Consider the following 22,623-nt stretch of genomic DNA (forward strand, 5'->3'; position numbering starts at 1 on the left):
TGATATCCTGGGACTGAGATGATTGACCTCCAACAACCACAGCCATCTTCCTTTGTGCTTGATTTGCGGCCAGGTTGTGTGGGGATGGAACAACAACAACTTGTATTGTTGTAATAAAATAATGTAATAAAATAAAACTGACAACGAGCCACATAAGGAGAAATTAGCGCAGATAACCAAAAGCTTGGCCAAAGATGTAGGTTTTAAGGAGTCCCTTAAGGGAGGACGGTGAGGTAGAGAGATGGAGAGGTTGAGGGAAGGAAATCCAGAGCTTAAGGCCTAGGCACTTGAAGGCACGGCTATCAATGGTGGAGAAAGTAAAATTCGGAATGCTCAAGAAACCAGAGTTAGGTGAGTGTAGATATCTCTGAGGGTTATGGAGCTGGAGGAGATTATAAAGATAGGGAGGGGGCGAGGCTATGGAGGGATTTGAAAACAAGGATGAGAATTTTAAAAATAAGGTGTTTAACTGGAGCCAATGTATGTCAGTGAGCACAGGGGGGATGGGTAAACAGGACTTTGAGAATTGAAGGAATGTCTTAAAAGAGGAAAGAAAGGCGGAAAGGTTTAGGGTGGGAATTCCGGAACTTGGGGACTTAGCAGCTGAAGTCATGGCTACCAATGGAGGAACGATTAAAATCAGGGATGCTCAAGAAGACCAGAATTGGAAGAGTGCAGATAGGAACAGGAAGAAAGAATCCTTATGTTACTTTGGAGGTGGTAAAGTGCAAGTTTAATTTTTTTTTGGCTGAAGACATCAAGGATCCACAAGTGCGTTTGGCATTATTAATTTCTCAAATCAAGATGATGCCAAACAAGCAGCAACACAAAATCCAAGCAGGTCAAAAATAAACTTTCAAGATATGTGTTGAGGCTGCAGAAAGTTTTTAATGAAGGGCTATTTATCTATTCCATCAAAACATTGTGGGGATAGAAGCCCTCATGGATGCAGAGACAAAAATGAAGATGCTCTACAGAGCTGTGACACTTAGGGCAAAGCCTTTTTTTATATATTTTTGAAATAGTGATGTGGTGGGGGCTAAGCAGAGTGAACTGGCTTCCTTTTATATATTGCTCTATGGCAGCCAGGATTTCAAGGCTCATGAGCAGTTCCAAAACGTAATTTATGTTGCACGTAGTTGCGCACCAGAAAGCAAGCGACTTTTCTCTGAAACTGAAAGAAATGCATTTAAACTGAAGCGTATTGAAAAATGTTTCAATTTTAAAGAGGGTGCAGGAACAGAGAGACCTGGGATTTCTCTCTCATAAATCCTTGAAGGGTGCAGGACAAGTTGATGAGGCTTTTTTTAATAAAGCATATGGGATCCTCGGCTTTATTAATAAAACAGAGGACAAAAGCTGAGGAGTTATGCTAAATATAAATCATTTGGTTATGTCTCAGCCGGAGAGTGTCCAATTCTTTCTGCAGGTCAACTTTATGAACGTTTGGAGGCCTTAGAGAGGTTGCAGAAGAGAGTGGTACCAGGGATGAGGGGTTTCTGTTATATGGAGAGACTTGGGAAGTTGGGCTTGTTTTCAGAGCAGAGAAGGTTCAGGAGAAATTTATTAGAGGTATTCACTATTTTGAATTGTTTTGATAGCGTAATTAAGGAGAAACTGTTTCCACTGGCAGGATAATTGGTAACCCAAGGTCACAGATTTGAAGTAATGGGCAAAAGAACCAAAGGAGAAATAAGCAATTTATTTATGCAGCGAGTCATTATGATCTAGAAAGTACTTCCTGAAAGGGTGGCAGAAGGAGATTCAACAACTTTCAAAAAGGAATAAGACCATAGGAAGTTAAGAAATAGGAGCAAGAGCAGGAGTCGGTCGTGTGGCCCCTCGAGCCTGCTTCGCCATTTATCGAGAGCATGGCTGATCTCGCATCTCAACTCTACTTTCCTGCCCTATCCCCATCTCCCTTTTTCCTCAGTGTCCAAAAATCTATTGATTTTAGGTATATACATGAATAGAAAAGATTTGTAGGGCGATGGGGAAAGAGCAAAGGAGTGGGACTAATTGGATAGCTCTTTCAAAGAGCCAGCACAGACACAATGGGCCGAATGGCGGCCTCCTGTGCTGAATGGTTCTATGATTCCACCTATAAGATGGAACTCTTTTCAAGGGATGCCTGAGTTTTGAAGTTTCTGCTACAGTGCCACCAATGGAGAAAATAGATAATGAAGGTATTCTTTGTTGAGTTACAGCTAGCATATTTCTTCTTTTCTCCACCGCCCCCCCCCCCCCCCCCCTGCCCAGGTAATAATCTTGTGCCCCATGGTTTGGGAACTGAGAATGATAGTTGTTGATGGTGTTTTTTATAATTATGCAACAAACTGTCACAAAACGTGAAAAATCTAACAAATCATGGAATCTCCTCCAGCTAGATACAATCCCCTCCCAAGCACATGCTCTGTTCCCTCAATGTTCTGCAACTTCTTACTCTTTTCACTCCACCCGGGTGGCTGAGTTTAGGTCACCTCAATCTTATTTTTCAGAACATCCTCGCTGAACCTCTTCTTAAAAGCCTTGTTGTGCCTATTTTTTCTTTCAACCAAACTTTCAGTCACCCCTCCTAATCTCTCCCTCATTTCTTGTTTTGGCATCAAGTTCCCTCAAACCTGTTTGTGATGGGCATGGGATGTTTTGCGTAAAAGATGTTGTGTAAATGCAAGTTTTTGTTGAATAGAAGGCGTGTATACCTTGAAGTAGACAAAATCACAGCAACCAGGAAGTTAATTTTTCAGATAATGAGGGAATGAAAGCACCACCCTGTTTTTCAGAGTCCAATACAGAAGCTATGCCACTTTGATGTCAGCAATTAAGCTAAAAGAACATGGTATTTAATTTCCAGATCAGGGCTCTGCAACCTGTAGGTCTGGAGCTACTTGTGGCTCTAATATCTCATTTGCAGCTCCCATCGCATCAACATGGAAAAAAGCCCTAAAAGAAAGTCAAGAGAAGTGAGAACCTTGTTTTTATTATGGGGATAAAAAGTTAATCACTATGCTGTAGTTTACTGTTTAAAATGATTATTTTAATAATAAACATTCTCTAAATAAACCTGTTTGAGCAGTATAGCTGCACCATGGTTATCAATAAGGCTATAAGTTGGAGAAACAGGTTTTATGGTTGGACATTATTGTTTCTAATATAGCTGAGATGATAAATTATTCTGAATGTGCTATTAGAAGCTCATTTATCATGAGAATCAATAGCCAAAAAAAAAATTACCTTAATTGTACGCAACTTAAGTTATAGTTTGTTTCAAAGATGACTGTACTGACAAAATTTATAGTTTTAAAAAGTCAAAAAAACATGATAATTCAGAGTTAGATCTATTTTAATTTGGGTTTTTTTCTATGATACATAAGTTCAATTAATGTATTTTATTCATAATATATGCAAATGATGCTTTCTGCCAGCGACTCTTGGCAATTTGCCAAGTGTTTGCATTGGAAATGCTGCAATTTTGTGTAATGGCTCCCAGTCGTTTTTATTTTGGGCAAATTTCTTCTCTTCACTGTCGCTGGGTCAAAATCCTGGAACTCCCTTCCTAATAACTTTGTGGGTGTACCTATCCCACATGGACTGCAACAGTTGAATAAGGCAGCTCACCACCATCTTCTCAAACGTAATTAGGGATGGGCAATAAATGCTGGCCTAGCCAGCGATGCTCAGATCCCAAGAACGAACAGAATAAAGCTCCAGTGAAGCACCTTGGGGTGTTTTACTATTTTTAAAGATGCTATATAAATGCAGGCTGCTGTTGCTGTGCTACCTTCAGGGAAGTAGAGATCCACTTGAACGTACTACTTTCTTGGGTGCCAAGTAGCAAGTGAGTGGCAGGGCCACAGACAGAATCTGCAGTTAAAATGCAGGTGAGGTGAACCTCACAGAGAACCTCTGTGAGGCCATCACGCAGCAAGCGTTAAACCTCTTGTGAAGAGGAAGGGAGAAAATCGAAAAGAAGGGAAACGAAAAAGTCTTGAGCTTTGTTTTAAAAGCTTTACTGAAGCACCTTTTCCACTGTTAGTCCTCCCCTCCCTGCCCTAAAGCGCTCAGTGAAAGATTGCAGATTAACAAACAGAGGAAGTTTTTCATTATTATCTGATTCAGGTGCATAAACATTTTGTTTGTACTATTGTGCTTAAATTTGAATATCATAGATCTTTTACATATGCTATTCAAGTTCTGTGCTATGTGGCATAGTGAAGCTAGTCAATCAGACCGAATCTAACAAACAAGGCTGGAGGCATAAGCTTGGCTGGATAAGCTTGTGTTAAAGCCACAGTATCGTGTAACTTTTGTTTCACATGAGATACTCTGCCAATTTATGAAGGCATTTTCTTTTAAAATGCAATCCATTCCTGAGAGATTTCATTATCTGAATTCCCCCTTTGCTTAGCCTGGATAGATATCAGTGAAGCATCACTTGTTATACAGGGACTGTTGACCATTTGTTCTTTGTCTCCTGATTTGCAAGAAAAAGCAAAAGTTTGCACAGTCTGAACTAAAATCGGGTGATATTTTATCCCAGTCCATTTTTTTAACCTCTTAAATGCATTTGGATGCTTTTTCTCAACAGTTAGACTTTAGAGCTGGTACAATACACAGCATTTTTATAGCATGTTAAGCCAACCTTCTGTATTGTTTCTCTTTATTGGTTGCCCATCAATATTCATCCTTTTTCAGCCTGGAACACAGAACAATCTGTGGTGCAGAGTTCCATGTGAACAGTATTGCTTTGTGAATGTTATTGAAGCACTTATGAATAAATCCATCCTCTTCCTCCTTTATTTGTTCATGGGATTTTATTTGTTCCCTAAAGGACATTAGTGAACCAGATCGTTTTTTACAACAATCAACAATGGTTTCATGGTCACCATTAGACTAGCATTTTTTAAAATCCAGATTTTTTAACTGAATTCAAATTTCACAATCTGCTGTGAAGGGATTTGAACCCATGTCCCTAGAGCACCAGCCTGGGCCTCCAGTGACATTACCACTAAGTCACCACCTCCCCTTTCCTAATGTGGCTCTTCACTTTGGCATACCATTGTATTGAGTAATGCAGCCAAGAGGTACAGCAAGCTCTTCTGCTGGCATCCACACCCCTACATCTGCATAGAGAAGGTAGTCCTCAATGCTTGGGAAGGTGTTGGTGGCCGTTCCTCTTCCCAATGAGGCCTATGCTCTAGCAGATTCTAGATGTCAAAATAATGAGTTGTCAACGCATTTCAGACTGTTATGCTGGAAGATTCTTCAGAAACACCCCAATAATAGCAAGCCAAGCTTTGCATGAAAGAAGGCACACCGAGAGCCAGCATGCCTGTTTAATGGCATCTGCCATGTTGCCACCCACCATAGCTGAGGGTCATGGAAAACTTCATGTGGGAAGCATTGTGGTAACCTATCTTTTCAGGGTATGTATCAGCAGAGTCAGATGTGAAGCTATGCCATTTGCCTCAAGGATATCTGTGGTTACCATGCAACATAGAAGACATGAGCACAGTGAAGGGCAGCTGTAACCTCCATCTGTTCTTGCAAGCACACTGCAGTGCTGACTTGTGGGATGGTGCTGGCAAGTGGAAAAGAGGAATACCCTCCTCACAAAACCTCCTGAAGCATCAGCAATCAAGGTGGAAGTCGGGTGTTGGGCTGCATTGTCACTGTGCCGATTCACCTAGGAATCCCATTCCCTTCTTCATTACCTGCCTCTTAATCCCTTGTCCCATAAACCTTGGTGAAGACTGCTGATGACTTGAGATATGTGTTAATGCTCTTGTGAAACTTTCTAATTTGTTTCTCTTCCTCCTTGTGAACTCCCCTTTAAATAAGCCCCACTCACCATTTTCCTTTTCTACCAGTGGTCTGATCCCTCCAACCCCTGAGTTTACATCTGTTTTTGGTTACGTTCTGGAATGAATGGCCTGAAAGTGTGGTGGAAACAGATTCAATCTTGGCTTTCGAAAAGGAATTGGATGAGCAGCTAAAGGGGAATATTTTCAGGGCTAGGGGAAAAGGGCAGGGAGGTGGGACCAACTAAATTGCTCTTTCAGAGAGCTGGCACAGGTTTGACAGCCAAATGGCAGCCTCCTGTCCGGTAACCATTCCATGATTCTATTTGCCAATGATTAGGTAAAGTGGATTGGAAAATTAAGTGCTAGTAACATTTGAGATTCAGGCAAGTTTGAAAACGGTGCAAACCAAATGAGAGCTGATTTACATTTGAAGATGAGTATTGGTTTTGAAATTGACCCATTGTGGACTTCAGACACGAGAACAGATTTTCTGTGTCTAAAAAATGAAATTTTGTGAAATTAAAAAAAAATTTTTAAAACTAATTTATATCTAGTTAAATGTGAAACCTTGTGTTTTTCCACTTGCAACTTTTTGGGAGATTTTTATATTTTAAATTGACACAAGTGCATCTTCTTAATTCAGATTGAAAGACCGAATTGTTCACAATGTGTAACTTAGTTAATACAGGAAGAAGAATTCCTATCATCTTGACCTTGTACGTAATTAAGAATAACATTAGAAGACTGCGTTTCCTGTAATTCTCTTGTTAGTAGAGCTACAAGCACCTATGTTGAAGCTGAACGAGGAGTGCTTATTTGATCTTGTATCTCCTTTAAACCTATCAGAAGATAAAAGGAAAGTTTTTGTCTTAATATTCTTTTACACCCCTCTCGAGCTGAACATAATTCTAAACGTTGTATGCAGAAACTGTCTGCGCCAGTGACCTCGCCAGGAATCTGTTCACAGTCTGGTGATGCAAATGTTGGCAATGCAATAAAGGTTGGACAGCATTCAAGTCTGGTTCACTTGATCAGATGTTCTATTTCTGCATGATATTTCTATAGTTTTAATAACTTTTGTGCAAATGATTAATATCCTGAGTCAGGATAATCAAGTACTGACTCAACTGAAGTATTCAAGGGGAAATAGAATGCTGATTCTCACTGTAAATAAAAGATAATTGGTTAGGGTAAAATAGAGCGTATCTGGGAATGATATTTTTTTCAATTCATATAGTTGAATCTAAATTGTCGGTGAAAGTGGTAATTTATGTTCCCTTTTTAATAAAATTGCATTGTGGAATTGATCTTACTGCATACGTGTTGATATTCTCGTATTAAGGTTTTGTAATACAGTATATCCATTAAGCAACTAAGAGCTTTTAAAATTTCTTAATGCTTTTCATGAACGCTTGATTTACAGCTACTTGTTACATTTGTAGCACATTGGATAAATGGCAAACATTAATTTCAATATATTTTATAGTTCTGTGTGAATGCTGCAGTTTTATTTTTTAATGAGTCATGATCTTTTTGACCCCTTGAATGGAAGGGAGTCTCTTGCTATCCTGCCCAGTTTGTGCCTTGCACTGCCTGGCCCACTGATAAGCCTCTATTATCTCTTCATTCAGGATTGCTCCACCTCCCCTACCCTACCCTCCACCTGGACCTTTAACCAGGTCCTACCGGACACATAGTCCATAAGTAATGAATAAAGAAATACATCTTATAAATATTAAAATCAGTACTTTGCACTCAACCAAGGAGTCAATACCAAGTCTCCTGTTTCAACAATGATGTCAAAAGACACTAATTGCATTCTTTACCGCATGCTTTCCTGTATGTAACTGAATATTACTGCTTCTCTTTTCATTGAGAAGATTCAGGTTTTGAGATTGCAAACATTTTGTACTCTAGTTTTTGTGAAATTTTCAGTGACTCCATTTTTAATGAGGTGCAATTCACAATTAATTCATAATACTGAATTGTCCTAGAGCACAATCAACTGTGAAGGTGACTTTTTGCTATAACTGTTTTTAAAAGATATCCAATTAAATAGTTAATTGAATTGGAAGTCAAATTTTTTGTTGATTCTCAGACCAATTGCAAAGATATTCCTCAACAGCTGGATTAGTGAGGCTTGGCTAATCACTGAAGATATTTTATTAGCGTGGATGTTTTAGCCAAAGGGGTTTCTGTATTCTCTAGTTGATGTTCAATGTGGTTCTTTATATGTGCACAAAGAGGCTCCTAATATAGACATATAGTGACCTAGTTTTATATGATGTTTGGAGAATAATTGCATATAGGTCATTGAAGATGTAGAATTGTCACATCAAAACTTGCTCATCCAAGTGTAGCAGTATAGCTTTATTTGACAGACAAACTGATATTTATTGTGGAAAACATGATAGTCATGCCATCAAAAGGTCTGTTTTAATTGCTTATAGCAGCAGTCATTGTCAGAATATGAAATATTTGGTTGTCATATTTCAGGTCTTTTTATTTTCCATCTATAAATATTTGATGCTTCGAGGAATCTGATAACAATTAGACTACCTTTTGTAGACCTTGGCAAACAATAACATTTTGCAGTCAATGATTCATTTGTTTTTGCCAATATTTTGTTTTACATGCGTGTGCACTGTTAGGATTTCATAGGAAAGTAGGCGAGGCCTTTCAAGGTACCACAATATCCTGTGCTACCTTATAAAGACTTCTGGCAGCAGCCATCTTTTTCTTTTATCATTCCAAGTTGAAATAATCCCATCTCACAATCAAATTCCCAGTCAATTATGGCATTATTGAAATTGAGTTCTAACTTGGTGTGCTATTTCCCAGAAAAGATTTTGACAATTGCATTATTGATGCACGTCATCATAATTGACCATGTTGCAGCTGTTATTGGCGAGTTTCACTTACATAATCTGTTATCATTGTGGGTTGTATATTGCTGTCTTGCTGAGAACATCCGCAAGAGCTTAATGTTGCATCATTTAGAAATCCAAATAAAGCGATTAATGGACTTGAACCTCATTTAGTTTTTTAGTTCTGCTTTTCCCATACCATACCTATGTTAGTGTAAAATATTTCAGTGTATCATGACCGCATGTACCCAAAGATTCCCTGTGCCAGTGTTATTTACTTCATTTTCATTTTAAGCAAATTGCTCACTTGGTTTTGAATTTACTAAATATGAATGTTTATTTTTAAACCAATCAAATGAATGATTAATTTTGTTCTGCTTGTTTCATCAGAGCGTTATTTGTGCTTTTAAGCAACTCAATAAATTGGAAACCGTTAAGTCGCTGTTCATCAAACTTGTATTTGTACATTGGCTAAATTCTACACTATCATGCCAGTGGCTAAATTTGCTAATGTTTTGCCTTTTACAGTTTTATGTGCTGAAAGAGTGGGCCAGATGACTAAAACGTACAATGATATAGATGCCGTCACACGTCTGCTAGAAGAGGCAAGTCTTTATTTTTACTTCTAAGCTTGGATAAATGAAGTGACACCAAGATCAGTTCCTGCAATGTGGCCTGCTTCAAAGCTGTGAATTAATTTGTTGGCAATTGCACCTCATCAAAAACTGAGTTGACAAAAATTTCACAAATAAAACTAGAGCACAAAAAGTTTGCAATCTAAAAAACCTAAATCTTCTCAATGAAGAGAGAAGCAGGAATATCGAGTTACATCCACGAAAGTTTGTGGTAAAGAGTGCAATTAGTGTCTTTTGACATCATTGTTGAAACAGGACTTGGTGTGTGTACATACATACTTCATTACTTATGGACTATGTGTCCAGTAGGACCTGATTAAAGGTCCAGATGGTGGGTAGGCTAGGGGAGAGGGAGAAATCCTGAATGAAGAGATGATAGAGGCTTAAGAGTGGGCCAGGCAGTGCAGGGCACAAGCTGGGCAGGATACTCTTGTGTTGGGGCTCCAATGAGAACTGTTGGGGTGTCTTTACTGATGTGAGTGGCTGGGTGTGAGGTAGCACTTGGAGAGGCGTGAGAGCAGGGAACTGCAGACATGTTTGTCTGAGGGTTTAGTTTAGTTTTAGTTTAGTTTAGTTTAGAGATACAGCACTGAAACAGGCCCTTCGGCCCACCAAGTCTGTGCCGACCATCAACCACCCATTTATACTAATCCGACACTAATCCCATGTTCCCACCACATCCCCACCTGTCCCTATATTTCCCTACCACCTACCTATACTAGGGGCAATTTATAATGGCCAATTTACCTATCAAATTGCAAGTCTTTGGCATGTGGGAGGAAACCGGAGCACCCGGAGGAAACCCACGCAGACACAGGGAGAACTTGCAAACTCCACACAGGCAGTACCCAGAATTGAACCCGGGTCGCTGGAGCTGTGAGGCTGCGGTGCTAACCACTGCGCCACTGTGTTGTGGGGGGATGGTTAACTATCATAGTGGTTAAAAATATTTAACAAAATGTGGGTCGCATGGGCCAGTGTTGGAATTTGACTAGTGCATGGTTAGTGTGGGGAACCACAATCACAATGACCTACAATACAGACACCAGGCTTTAAATAGATATGTTTGTGGGTATTTTGTACAGCAAACCAACCAAAATAAGGCAGCCTGTATCATATGGGCTAATTAGACTTATAATTGAATGAGCATGTTCATTACTGCCTGAAAGAATACTCGCGAGAAGTGGGTGAAGTTACAAGTGCACTTGACTTCCAGGATACGGTCCGTTTATATTATCATTTCAGTCAGTGCTCAAGTCAGGAGTTTTGCATTCTGTCCTATAGTTTGGGTACTAATGTTTCAAAAGTCATTGTGGGAATTGGCTGCAGTTGCCTGGGTATGTGGGGCAATTTATGGGCAACTCTAAGTAAAGTGAACTAATGAAGTTGAGTTTTCTGTGAACAAAAGCACCAGTGTTTGAGGATATTCCCAGGGCTATCTTATTCACTAGTTGCCTTCTAGTTGGCAAAGAAAGAGAACCAGTTAATTGTGTTATGAACTTCTGCTTCCACCTGTTAACCTGCTATGTGAGTTGTTTATCTTGCGTTGCAAATTTATTAAACTTCTATATAACTTTGCATATTTAATTGTGAAGTTTGAGCATTGACTATAGTATTGGCAAATGCAACTTGTTTCAGTTGATAAGATTTTTGATACAGTCGAAATGAAATATATTTGTGTGTGCAAACCTGTATTGGAATGTTTTTACTAGACTTCACAAGCAGCTTTTAATGGAGAAGATAATTTTTCAGTTTTATTTGTGAATTACAAAAATTAGCAAGATTGTTCAGAATAACACAGCTCTCAAAACAGTAACCTGTCAAAGCAGATAATTATTTGAAATAAAAACCAGAGATGTTGGAAATACTCAGCAGGTCTGGCAGCATCCGTGGAGAGAGAAGCAGAGTTAACGTTTCGGGTCAGTGACCCTTCTGAACTGGCAAATGTTAGAAATGTCAAAGGTTATAAGCAAGTAAAGTGGGGGTGGGGCAAGAGATAACAAAGGAGAAGGTGTAGATTGGACAAGGCCACAGAATAGCTGACCAGAAGGTCACGGAGCAAACAATATGTTAATGGTGTGTTGAAAGACAAAGCATTAGTACAGGTAGGGTGTTAACGGACTGCAAATTGAACAGCAGCAAGTACAAACATGGAAAAAAAAAACTGTGGGTCAGCAAACTGAACAAACTAAGATGAAATAAAATAAACATACAAAAAAAATGTGAAAAAGAAAAAATAACTAAAAATGAAAGTAAAATGGGGGACCTGTCATACTCTGAAATTATTGAACTCAATGTTCAGTCCGGCAGGCTGTAGTGTGCCTAATCGGTAGATGAGATGCTGTTCCTCGAGCTTGCGTTGATGTTCACTTGAACACTGCAGCAATCCCAGGACAGAGATGTGAGCATGAGAGCAGGGGGGAGTGTTGAAATGGCCAGCAACCGGAAGCTCAGGGTCCTTGTTGCGGACTGAGAGGAGGTGTTCCACAAAGCGGTCACCCAGTCTGCGTTTGGTCTCCCCAATGGAGAGGAGACCACATTGTGAGCAGCGAATACAGTATACTACATTGAAAGAAGTGCATGTAAATCGCTGCTTCACCTGAAAGGAGTGTTTGGGGCCTGGGATAGTGAGGAGGTAAATGGGCAGGTATTACACCACCTGCGATTGAATGGGAAGGTGCCATGGGAAAGGGGTGAGGTGGTGGGGGTAATGGAGGAGTGGACCAGGGTGTCGCGGAGGGAACGATCCCTTCGGAATGCTGACGGGGAAGGGAGGGGCAGATGGCTTTGGTAGTGGCATCACGCTGGAGGTGGCGGATTCGGCGGAGGACGATCCTTTGGATATGGAGGCTGATTGGGTGGAAAGTGAGGACAAGGGGAACCCTGTTGCGGTTCTGGGAGGGAGGGGAAGTGGTGAGGGTAGAGGTGCAGGAAATGGGCCGGACACGGTCAAGGGCCCTGTCAACCACAGTGGGGGGGTATCCTCGGTTGAGGAAAAAGGAAGACATATCAGAAGCGCTGTCATGGAAGGTAGTATCATCAGAGCAGATGCGTCGGAGACGGAGAAACTGGGAAAATGGAATGGAGTCCTTACAGGAGGTAGAGTGTGAAGAAGTGTAGTCGAGGTAGCTGTGGGAGTCGGTGGGCTTATAATGGATATTAGTAGACAACCTATCCCCAGAGATGGAGACAGAGAAGTCGAGGAAGGGAAGGGAAGTGTCAGAGATGGACCATGTAAAGCTGAGAGAAGGATGGAAATTGGAAGCAAAGTTGATAAAGTTTGGGGCGGGAGCAGGAAACGGCACCGATACAGTCATCAATGTACCAGAAAAAGAGTTGGGGGAGGGGGCCTGAGTAGGACTGGAACAAAGAATGCTCGACATATCCCACAAAAAGACAGGCATAACTAGGACCCATGCGGGTACGCATAGCAGCACCGATCTGTTTCACTGTAACTTGTGGCATCAATTGGACAATTAACGTTCTGTTTTTCAAGCAAGTGGGTGGATCTATTTTGAACCTTAACCATGTACCATACACAGTTACATCAGCTGCATTCACATTTTTTCAGATAAAGGCTCACTTCTCAGCCAGCAGCCCCACTTTTTACCTTTATAATCACAAAGTCGTCAATGAAACAGCTGAAGACACTGCCCTGAGAAACTCCTGCACTGATGTCCTGGGGCTGTTAATTTGACCTCCAATAACCACGACCATCTTTGTGTCAAATATAACTCCACACAATGGTCATGAATCCATTATGGATCAAGGCTCAATTTAGGTCTACAGCCTAGTGATTATGGTGGAATCTGAACTGAACAGCAGACTTGGTTTATTGGTGAGTAGGTATCTTTTAATGGCTCTCACCAGTTTGATAATTCAGAGGAGGCAAAAAGGATGGGAATTGACCAGGGAGAGTTTGACTTTTCTTATGATAGGACATAACTGGGTATCTTTCCTCATTGATAGTTGGCAGTGTCATAGTTACATTGGAACCAAATGGCTCAGTGGTAGCTAGTTCTGATGCTTTAATGTTACAGAGCTCTTAGCTTTTGCTGTTTCCAATGCAGTCAGCTGCTTGATGTCATGTGGAATGAGGTGAATTGGCTCGAGGCTAGCATCTGATGGTGGGAACCTCAGGAAGAAACCAAATTAGATCATCCATACGATATTTCTGGCTGAAGCTGTTTGCCTGTAGCATTCACCTAGGGTCTGCCATGATCGGAACAGGAGAAGGTCAGTCGGCCCTTTGAGCCTGCTCTTTCTTTCAATAAGATCATGGCTGATCTACCTCAGTTACACCTTCCTGCACTATCCTCTGTCTCCCTTGATTCCCCTTGAGGATGAGGGTGTTCATGAGGCTGCCTCCTAATTTAGCTGAGCACGTATATAATGGAGTCTGTCCAGTAGTTATTGGGATAGCCTTCAGGGTTGTTATAGGTGTGCTACAATGGCCTCAGTGCCCCTGGATTAGAGAAGAGGAAAACAGCCAAGGTTCCTATTCCTGATCACTTTTCAGTGTGTTTCAGATACAGGTAGGAATGGATATGTCTGCGATGCTCTCCATTCTTGAATACCTGCCAACTCTTGCTGTCTGAGCTCACATGAACATTGACCAGAAGGAAAAAGACCACTTGGACAAGGAATGGGCTGTCACCCACAGACCATACTCAGCAGTGGGTGACACCTCCAGAATAGATAGAGAGAAAATTGGCAGCAAAGAGGGCGGCACAGTGGCGCAGTGGTTAGCACCGCAGCCTCACAGCTCCAGCGACCCGGGTTCAATTCTGGGTACTGCCTGTGTGGAGTTTGCAAGTTCTCCCTGTGTCTGCGTGGGTTTCCTCCCACATGCCACAGACCTGCAGGTTGATAGGTAAATTGGCCATTAGCAATTGCCCCTAGTATAGGTAGGTGGTAGGGAAATATAGGGACAGGTGGGGATGTGGTAGGAATATGGAATTAGTGTAGGATTAGTATAAATGGGTGGTTGATGGTCGGCACAGACTCAGTGGGCCGAAGGGCCCATTTCAGTGCTGTATCTCTAAACTAAACTAAACTAAATGTTAATAAAAGCAATTGCTTGGCAATAGAGAGATGGCTGTTACATATGTGCTTTATCTAACTTTACCTATTTGGAGAGAAGCTATTGCACACTTTCATGTGATTAATATTGAAGGAGAGATAGCAGAATAATCACTATTTAGTAACTTGATTGCTTGGCTAGCCAGGAATAATAGACATATTGCCTAAAACACGGGCTGACATCTCTGCTGTAGTGTCTCTGGTCTAATACTAAATTCAGAGGTGTATTGTTTTCATGTTCACCTTGCTCAATTAGTTTGAGACAGACAAACACCATTAATCTGTGACTGTCACTGTTTTACACACCATTCTGTGTGTAAATAGTAACAACAACTTATATTTATATAGTGCCTTTCGCGTACTAAAATTAGAACACAATGGGCAGGTGACCAAAATGCTGTAAAGCAACAAGAGGGGAGATTTGTATGTCAGATACAGGGAGTGGGGGGAAAGAGTGGAAAATCAGGGGAAATTTGTTGCTCCAGAAGTGCGCTGTTCAGTATTTTTGACCCCGCATTGCTCGGGAAGCAGGAGCCTCATACCAATGGAGATCACAAGCTGCATTTTAAAGCTTTGGAAAAGAATAATAATAAAGGAAGGCCTTCTTTGTCTTGCATTTTGAGGTGCTTTTTTTTTTCTTCTCTCAATATCAACATACACTCTAATGCTTTTGTAAAACTGAGAGAAGGTAACAGGCTAAATACAAATAGCTAGTGAAATTAGCTAGTCAGCTATACCTCATACCTTCGTCTTTCAGCACACCATTAACATAAGGTTTGCCTTTGTTCCATGACCTTCTGGCCAGTTACTCTCTGTGACCTTGTCCTTTCAACACCTGCTGTTTTGTTATCTCTTTCCCCACCCCCGCTTTACTTGCTTAAAACCTTTTACATTTCTAATATTTGTCAGTTCTGATGAAGGGTCACTGACCTGAAACGTTAACTGTGCTTCTCTCTCCACAGATCCTGCCAGACCTTTTGAGTATTTCCAGCATTTCTTGTTTTTGTTTAAACCTCATATGTTGTTGTAGATAGACAGCCAAAATATGGAGACCTGCTAATGCAAACTGTTTGTTCCCCCAACATATACAGATTTTAATGGCTGTGTTTTGCTGCACCCTGAGAGCTCAGCTGCTTAGGGCAAGGAATATTTTTGGATTTTTTTTTTTCCCTCCACAATCTTGTTTTTCTCTTTCGCTTGTTTTTGAGATGTGGGTCACACTGGCAAGGCCTCACTTATTGCCCATCCCTACTTAACCGAAGATGATGGGCCATCGTCCTTGCAAGACAGAGGGGGAGGTGCGAATGAAGTAACCTTGGTGACTTGCTGTAGTGGATCCATAAAACCATAGAAAAAGTACGCACATTAAGAGGCCATTCAGCAATCAGGTCTGCGCCAGCTGAATAAACTAGCCGCCCAAACTAATCCCACCTTCCAGCACCTGGTCTATAGCCCTGCAGGTTACAGCACCTCAGGTATATGTCCAGGCACCTTTTAAAAGAATTGAGGGTCTCTGCCTCCACCACCATTCCTGGCAGTGAATTCCAGACACCCACCACCCTCTGGGAAAAAGTTTCCCTTCATGTCCCCTCTAATCCTTCTACCAATCACCTTAAATCTGTGCCCCCAGGTAATTGACCTCCCTGCCAGGGGACACGCCCTTCCTGTCGACTCTAACTAGGCCCCTCATAATGTTGTACATCTCAATCAAGTCACCCCTCAGTCTCCTATGTTCTAAAGAAAATAACCCTAGCCTATCCAATCTTTCCTCATAGCTGCAACCTTCAAGCCCTGGTAACATTCTTGTAAATCTCCTCTGTACTCTCTCCAGAGCAATTATGTCCTTTCTGTCATGTGGTGACCAGAACTGCTTGCAATACTCCAGCTGTGGCCTAACCAATGCTCTACACAGTTCCAGCATCACATCCCTGCTTTTGTACTCTATACCTCTGCCAATAAAGGAAAGCATTCCATATGCCTTCTTCATCACTCAACCTACCTGTCCTGCCACCTTCAGGGACCTGTGGACATGCACTCCAAGGTCTCTCACTTTTTCTACCCCTCTCAATATCCTCCCGTTTATTCCCTCACTTTATTTGCCCTTCCCAAATGCAATACTTCTCCGGATTGAATTCCATTTGCCACTTTTCTGCCCACTCAACCAAACCATTGATATCATTCTGGAGTCCATGGCTTTCCTCCTCACTATTAACTACACGGCCAATTTTTGTGTCATCGGCAAATTTCCCAATCATGCCACCCGCATTTAAGTCCAAATCATTAATATATATCGCAAATAGCAAAGGACCCAACACTGAGCCCTGTGGAACAGCACCGAAAACCATTTTCCATTCACAAAAACGTCTGTTGACTACTACTGTTTGTTTCCTGTCACTGAGCCAATTCTGGATCTAACCTGCCACCTTCCCCTGTATCCCGTGGGCTTTCATTTTACTGATCAGTCTGCACGTGGGACCTTGTCAAATGCCTTACTAAAATCCATGTAAACCACATCCAGTGCACTACCCTCAGCACTCCTCCTTGTCACTTCCTCAAAAAATTCAATCAAGTTAGAAAAACATGACCTTCCCCTTAAAAAAAAAAACAAATCCATGCTGACTATCCCTGATTAATCCATGCCTTTCTAAGTGTCAGAATCGTTTGAGGTACAGGATAAACTAACAATTTACCCACCACCGAGGTCAGACTGACTGGCCTATAATTACCTGGCTTAGCCCTCTCACCCTTTTTAAACAATGGTACAACGTTTGCAGACCTCCAATCATCTGGTACCTCACCTGTATCTAGTGAGGATTTGAAGATGATCCTCAGTGCATCTGCTATTTCCTCCCTGCCTTCCTTTTAACAATCTGGGATGCAATCCATCCGGTCATGGCGATTTATCCACTTTCAGGGATGTCAGACCCTCGAGCATTGCCTCTTTCATTATGATCGATGATATTTTCCTTTTTCTTCAAAACATCATATGGTCATACGATAAACTTTGTTCTCTTTTCATTTTAACACAGGTGGTATTTGAATTTGTGGGATCTAATAACCAAACATTAAAACCTGAGTATATAAATTAATAGCATGTAAATAAATACAAATGAGCACAGTCATAGTACAAATTGCAAATATAAGGTTATTTGAAGATTAATGGTGCCACAGCTAGTATTAATTTTGGCCATTTATTCCTAATTTTTGGAGTCAGTGGGCAGAAATTTTGATTTGTATCAGAGGCAAGAGGGCTGGAAAATTCCCCTCAGAGAGTTGCGTATCTGTTTGTTGGGGTGTTCCCACCTTGGGCCATTTTAAAAGTGGATGGTTGGTGGGGGTGGGGATATTGACGGCTACCTACTTGCAAGCAGCCGGTAGGCAATTAAGACCCTCCTTCCCCCCCTCTCCCTTCCCTCCCCACACCCACACCCAGTGGGTCTGTCTATGTGTCATTGCTGGAGAGTCTCCTATTGGCCCTCCAATTAAGGAGGGCAGGTTGGGCTCCTGAGGCTGAACAGTGAGCATTTTCTCCTTGGCCACTAACTGGTCATCCCTACGAGAATCACATTGGGCATCTGATGTTGTGTGATGCAGGAATGGGACCCCAAAGAACAGTACAGCACAGGAACAGGCCATTCAGCCTTCCAGTCCTGCGCCGATCTTGATGCCTGTCTAATCTAAAACCTACTGCACTTCCGGGGACCGTATCCCTCTATTCCCATCCTATTCATGTATTTGTCAAGATTCCTCTTAAACGTCGCTATCGTACCTGCTTCCACCACCTCCAGGCACATCCCCTCTAAACTTTGCCCCTTGCACCTTAAACCTATGTCCCCTAGTAACTCACTCTGCCACCCTGGGAAAAAGCTTCTGACTATCCACTCTGTCCATGCCACTCATAACTTTGTAAACCTCTATCATGTCGCCCCTCTACCTCCGTCGTTCCATTGAAGACAATCCGAGCTTATCCAAAAAAAAATGTTTGATGGATCCAAAAACAAACTCTGGCCCTATGTCTCTGATTTTCAACTTAACAGCTTTAGAGGTTTGTGAAGGCTATTGTTTTTTTTAATTGAACTGTCTGCCTTGACAGCCTTTTTGAACCTTGATATTCTGTTATGATCAAGTAAGACCTTGTTTATTTTTGATGCCTTGCACAGAAAGAGCGCGATCTAGAGTTAGCTGCACGGATTGGTCAGTCTTTGCTAAAGAAGAATAGGACACTAACTGAGAGAAACGAACACCTTGAAGAGCAAGTGGAACATGCCAGGGAAGAGGTGAGTGCACGTACGGCATTGTGGCCACACGCCTTTTTAGAAAAAAAAAAGCTTGTTCAATGGTGGATTTAGTGTATCTTCATTTTCAATTCTCTCATTGATCGTTCCTGTTGAAGTCTGAGCTCACAAAGCAATCCCGTGATCTTCATATCATTTTCATCAAACAGTCTTGGTTTTTTAGCCCTAATGACATAAGCCATCTCTGAACTTTTTCCAGTCCATTTTGATATTGACAGTGCCGAGATGATCTTCCAGAGTTTGACAGAGCTGATCACCCATTTCTGCAGCTTTAAGTTTAGAAATGTTTAATCTGATAGGGATTTTCACTTTGTGCACTTTGAAATGGAGCTATTTGGAAATCAAGTTTTGCTTGGATGAGTCTGGTCCATCTGGCACTTGGCTCCTCTTGTGACTCGTTTGATCTTAACAGCTTTAACATTCCTGTGACCTGTCAGCTGTGTCTTAGTTAGTAGCACTCTCGTCTGATTTATAAAGTTGTGGGTTCAAGTCCCACTCCTGAGACCTGAGCATAAAATCTACGCTGATCTTCTAGTGAGGGAGTGCTGAGCTGTCAGCGGTGCCGCCTTTCTGATGAGACATTAAACAAAGGCCCCATCTGCCCTCTCAGGTGGATGTAAAAGATCTCATGGCACTACTTCAAAGAAGAGCAGGGGAGTTATCCCTATTGTCCTGGCCAATATTTAACCATCAATCAAGACAAAAACAGATTATCTGGCCGTTATCACATTGTTTTTGTGCTTGTTTGCTGTGTGCAAATTGGCTGCTGTGTTTCCTACATTACAACAGTGACTCTGCTTCAAAAAGTACTTCATTGGCTGTAATGTGTTCTGGGATGTTCTGAGGTTGCGAAAAGTGTTGTATAAATGCAAGTCTTTCTTTCGTTCTGTTGGTATGTAGTCAATCGGGCACAATGTTTGGAATGAGGGTGATCCCTGAAATCTTGTATTTGCTTGGAAGCTTGAAGAGTGTGTTTGTGATGACTGCATATTTTGTATATATCCTAAGGAGCATTAACATTAGACTTTCTTGCGCTATATCTACTATTGACATCTCAGGTCTTACGTGAGCATTGAAGCCACCCATGCTAAAGAGCTTTCTTGGAATCTGTGAGATAACAGGTACCAGATCATCTTAGAATTCAGTTTTAGTTTCAACGGATGTTTGCCACAGTTGGGTGCATCGGTGCTAATATTGGTGGCATCTGCTATAAGACAACAAAACTCTCATAGTCATCAGGCCACTGCTGACTCCTTCAGGAAGACTTTCGAGTTTAGATATTATGTTGGATTTCACAGCAAGCCAACCCTAGCTTGTCTACATTCCTCTTTTGGTGTGTGTTATTAGATGGGGTACCCTGTACCCAATGTTCCCTCTAATTTTTCTTTTTTATTTATTTATTTTTTTAGAGATACAGCACTGAAACAGGCCCTTCGGCCCACCGAGTCTGTGCCGACCATCAACCACCCATTTATACTAATCCTACACTAATTCCATATTCCTACCACATCCCCACCTGTCCATATATTCCCCTACCACCTACCTATACTAGGGGCAATTTATAATGGCCAATTTACCTATCAACCTGCAAGTCTTTGGCATGTGGGAGGAAACCGGAGCACCCAGAGGAAACCCACGCAGACACAGGGAGAACTTGCAAACTCCACACAGGCAGTCCCCAGAATTGAACCCGGGTCGCTGGAGCTGTGAGGCTGCGGTGCTAACCACTGCACCACTGTGCCGCCTTTTGTTTGCAGCTTGCTTGTTGCACTTTGTGGGTATGTTGCAGATTGCTGTGCAGCCGTGCAGCTTAGAGGGAACATTGCCTGCACCAGTCTCTTTCAACTGACCTCCTTTGGCTAAACAGGTTTTGCTGAGAGTAGCAATGCAAATATTACACCATTTTGGTTCCTTACTGATCAATGCACTTTTCCTATCAGATCTGCTTGTTGATTCTCTGTCCTGGAGGGTTCTCCACATTCCAAGTGTTCGATTTAAATGCTTGGTTATCTTGTTTTCTCGACTGCTTATGTGGGATTCCAGTCAGCTGTGATAAGCTACTGGGGCTAGTGAGGCAGCCAATGTTCTAACCCCTTACTCATACTACAGAGATGAGCAGCGCAATCCTAAATCGGTCAGCTCAGTCACCCGACTGCCGAGCTGCTCGCAATGTGGTCCCCTTTACATTGTGGAGACCAAACGGAGACTGGGTGACCGCTTTGCAGAACACCTCCACTCAGTCTGAAAGCATGACCCCGAGCTTCCGGTTGCTGGCCATTTCAACACAACCCCCTGCTCTCATGCTCACACATCTCTGTCCTGGGATTGCTGCAGTGTTCCAGTGAACATCAATGCAAGCTCGAGGAACAGCATCTCATTTACTGATTAGGCACACTACAGCCTGCCAGACTGAACATTGAGTTCAATAATTTCAGAGCATGATGGGGCCCCTCATGTTACTTCAGGTATTTTTTTCTTTTATTTTGTTTGTTTTATTTTAGTTTGTTCAGTTTGTTTCTACTGTGCCTACCCACTGTTTTTTTTTCATGTTTGTACTTGTGGCTGTTCAGTTTTCAGTCCATTAACACCCTATCTGTACTAATTCTTTGTCTTTCAACACACCATTAACATATTGTTTGCCTTTGCTCCATGACCTTTTGGTCAGCTATGTGACCTTGTCCTACCTAAACCTTCTGTTTTGTTATCTGTTGCCCCACCACCACTTTACTCGCTTAAAATCTTTTACATTTCTTATATCTGCCAGTTCTGAAGAAGGGTCACTGACCTGAAACGTTAACTCTGTTTCTCTCTCCACAGATGCTGCCAGACTTGCTGAGTTTTTCCAGCACTTTCTGTTTTTATTGCTGAGCTCCACTGTTGCTCCAGACTGTTCAGGAGCAACTATATACTTGGAGCTGCCTATGTGCTACAATCCACACCTGCTGCTTCGTCATAAGCCCATCGTCAACAGACTTTTGGAAGTTGTGTTGTGGAGATAATGGCACTAGATTGTGAATTAGATTATAGTGAGGAAGGTTTGCATCGAGTTTGCCTCGCTCTCTCGGCTTCCTACATTTAGACCTGGTGGCCAGGCAGAGTTGAGATAACTGGAGATGAAGTTAGCTGCAATGGACAGGCCATGGTATCAGTTCACATGTCCCAATGACCTCCACTATCCACATAGCTTTGCTACTGTGCTCCCTCAGTCAGAAGAGTTTAGCGCATCTGCGTGGTCTGCCACAGTAGATTTTGCGCACTGGAGAGGATGTCTCTTCATCTCTCAAGGACATCTACACAAGTCCTACACTTGACCTAGTTTAGCCTGTGAGCCAACGCAGTGTCTCTATCACTGTGCACAAGTGACTATTGGTAGCCATAGATGAGAGTTGTGTGCAGCATTGGAGAGCAGAGATGGGAATGTATCTGCTGGGGATGTAGCTGGTGCTACACATTACTGCTTCATCTTGAAGATGTTGCTTCATGCTACGGTTCGTTTTACTAATAACATGGTACTTTGTCCGAGTGACAATTCTTCACATGTAAGCCTTATTGGCCAACGTTGGCAGACATGTCTGTCAAGGCTGATCTTTTCCTCTCCCAATGTTTCCACACACACTTTACAACTGAGGTCACTGGATAGTGATCAGGAGCAGGGGATCCAGAGTGATTTCCTATCCCTCGTCATTGGGCCAGGGAAAGTTGAGGACTTCACTGCCATCCAGTTGAGATCCACACACTCCGTATAAATGAGGGATTGAATCTGGGATCTTCCTGGTCTGTATAATGTAGTACTGCATGCTAAACTCCAGAAAGCTTGTTATGGAAGGATAATGCTGGAGCCTATCTATACTCAGTTTCACTTTTATTATACAGAGTAAAAGGATTACAAACATGTAGCTCCTCACTCAAACCCTCCACCAGTCTCAGTGAGTGTCTGCTT

General features: G+C 41.9%; 1 protein-coding gene across 1 annotated transcript in view; it reads left to right on the forward strand.

Moving 5' to 3' along the window:
- trak1a (trafficking protein, kinesin binding 1a) overlaps window positions 1–22,623 on the forward strand; it is a 215,151-nt gene that overhangs the window by 157,943 nt on the left and 34,585 nt on the right. Inside the window, exons 5-6 of the mRNA XM_068054432.1 lie at window positions 9,200–9,276; window positions 18,549–18,665. Of these exons, the coding sequence (XP_067910533.1) occupies window positions 9,200–9,276; window positions 18,549–18,665 (194 nt within the window). The remainder of the gene's footprint in view (window positions 1–9,199; window positions 9,277–18,548; window positions 18,666–22,623) is intronic.

The sequence above is a fragment of the Heterodontus francisci genome, chromosome 2 (genome assembly GCF_036365525.1).
Source record: "Heterodontus francisci isolate sHetFra1 chromosome 2, sHetFra1.hap1, whole genome shotgun sequence".
In the NCBI taxonomy this organism is placed as follows: domain Eukaryota; kingdom Metazoa; phylum Chordata; class Chondrichthyes; order Heterodontiformes; family Heterodontidae; genus Heterodontus; species Heterodontus francisci.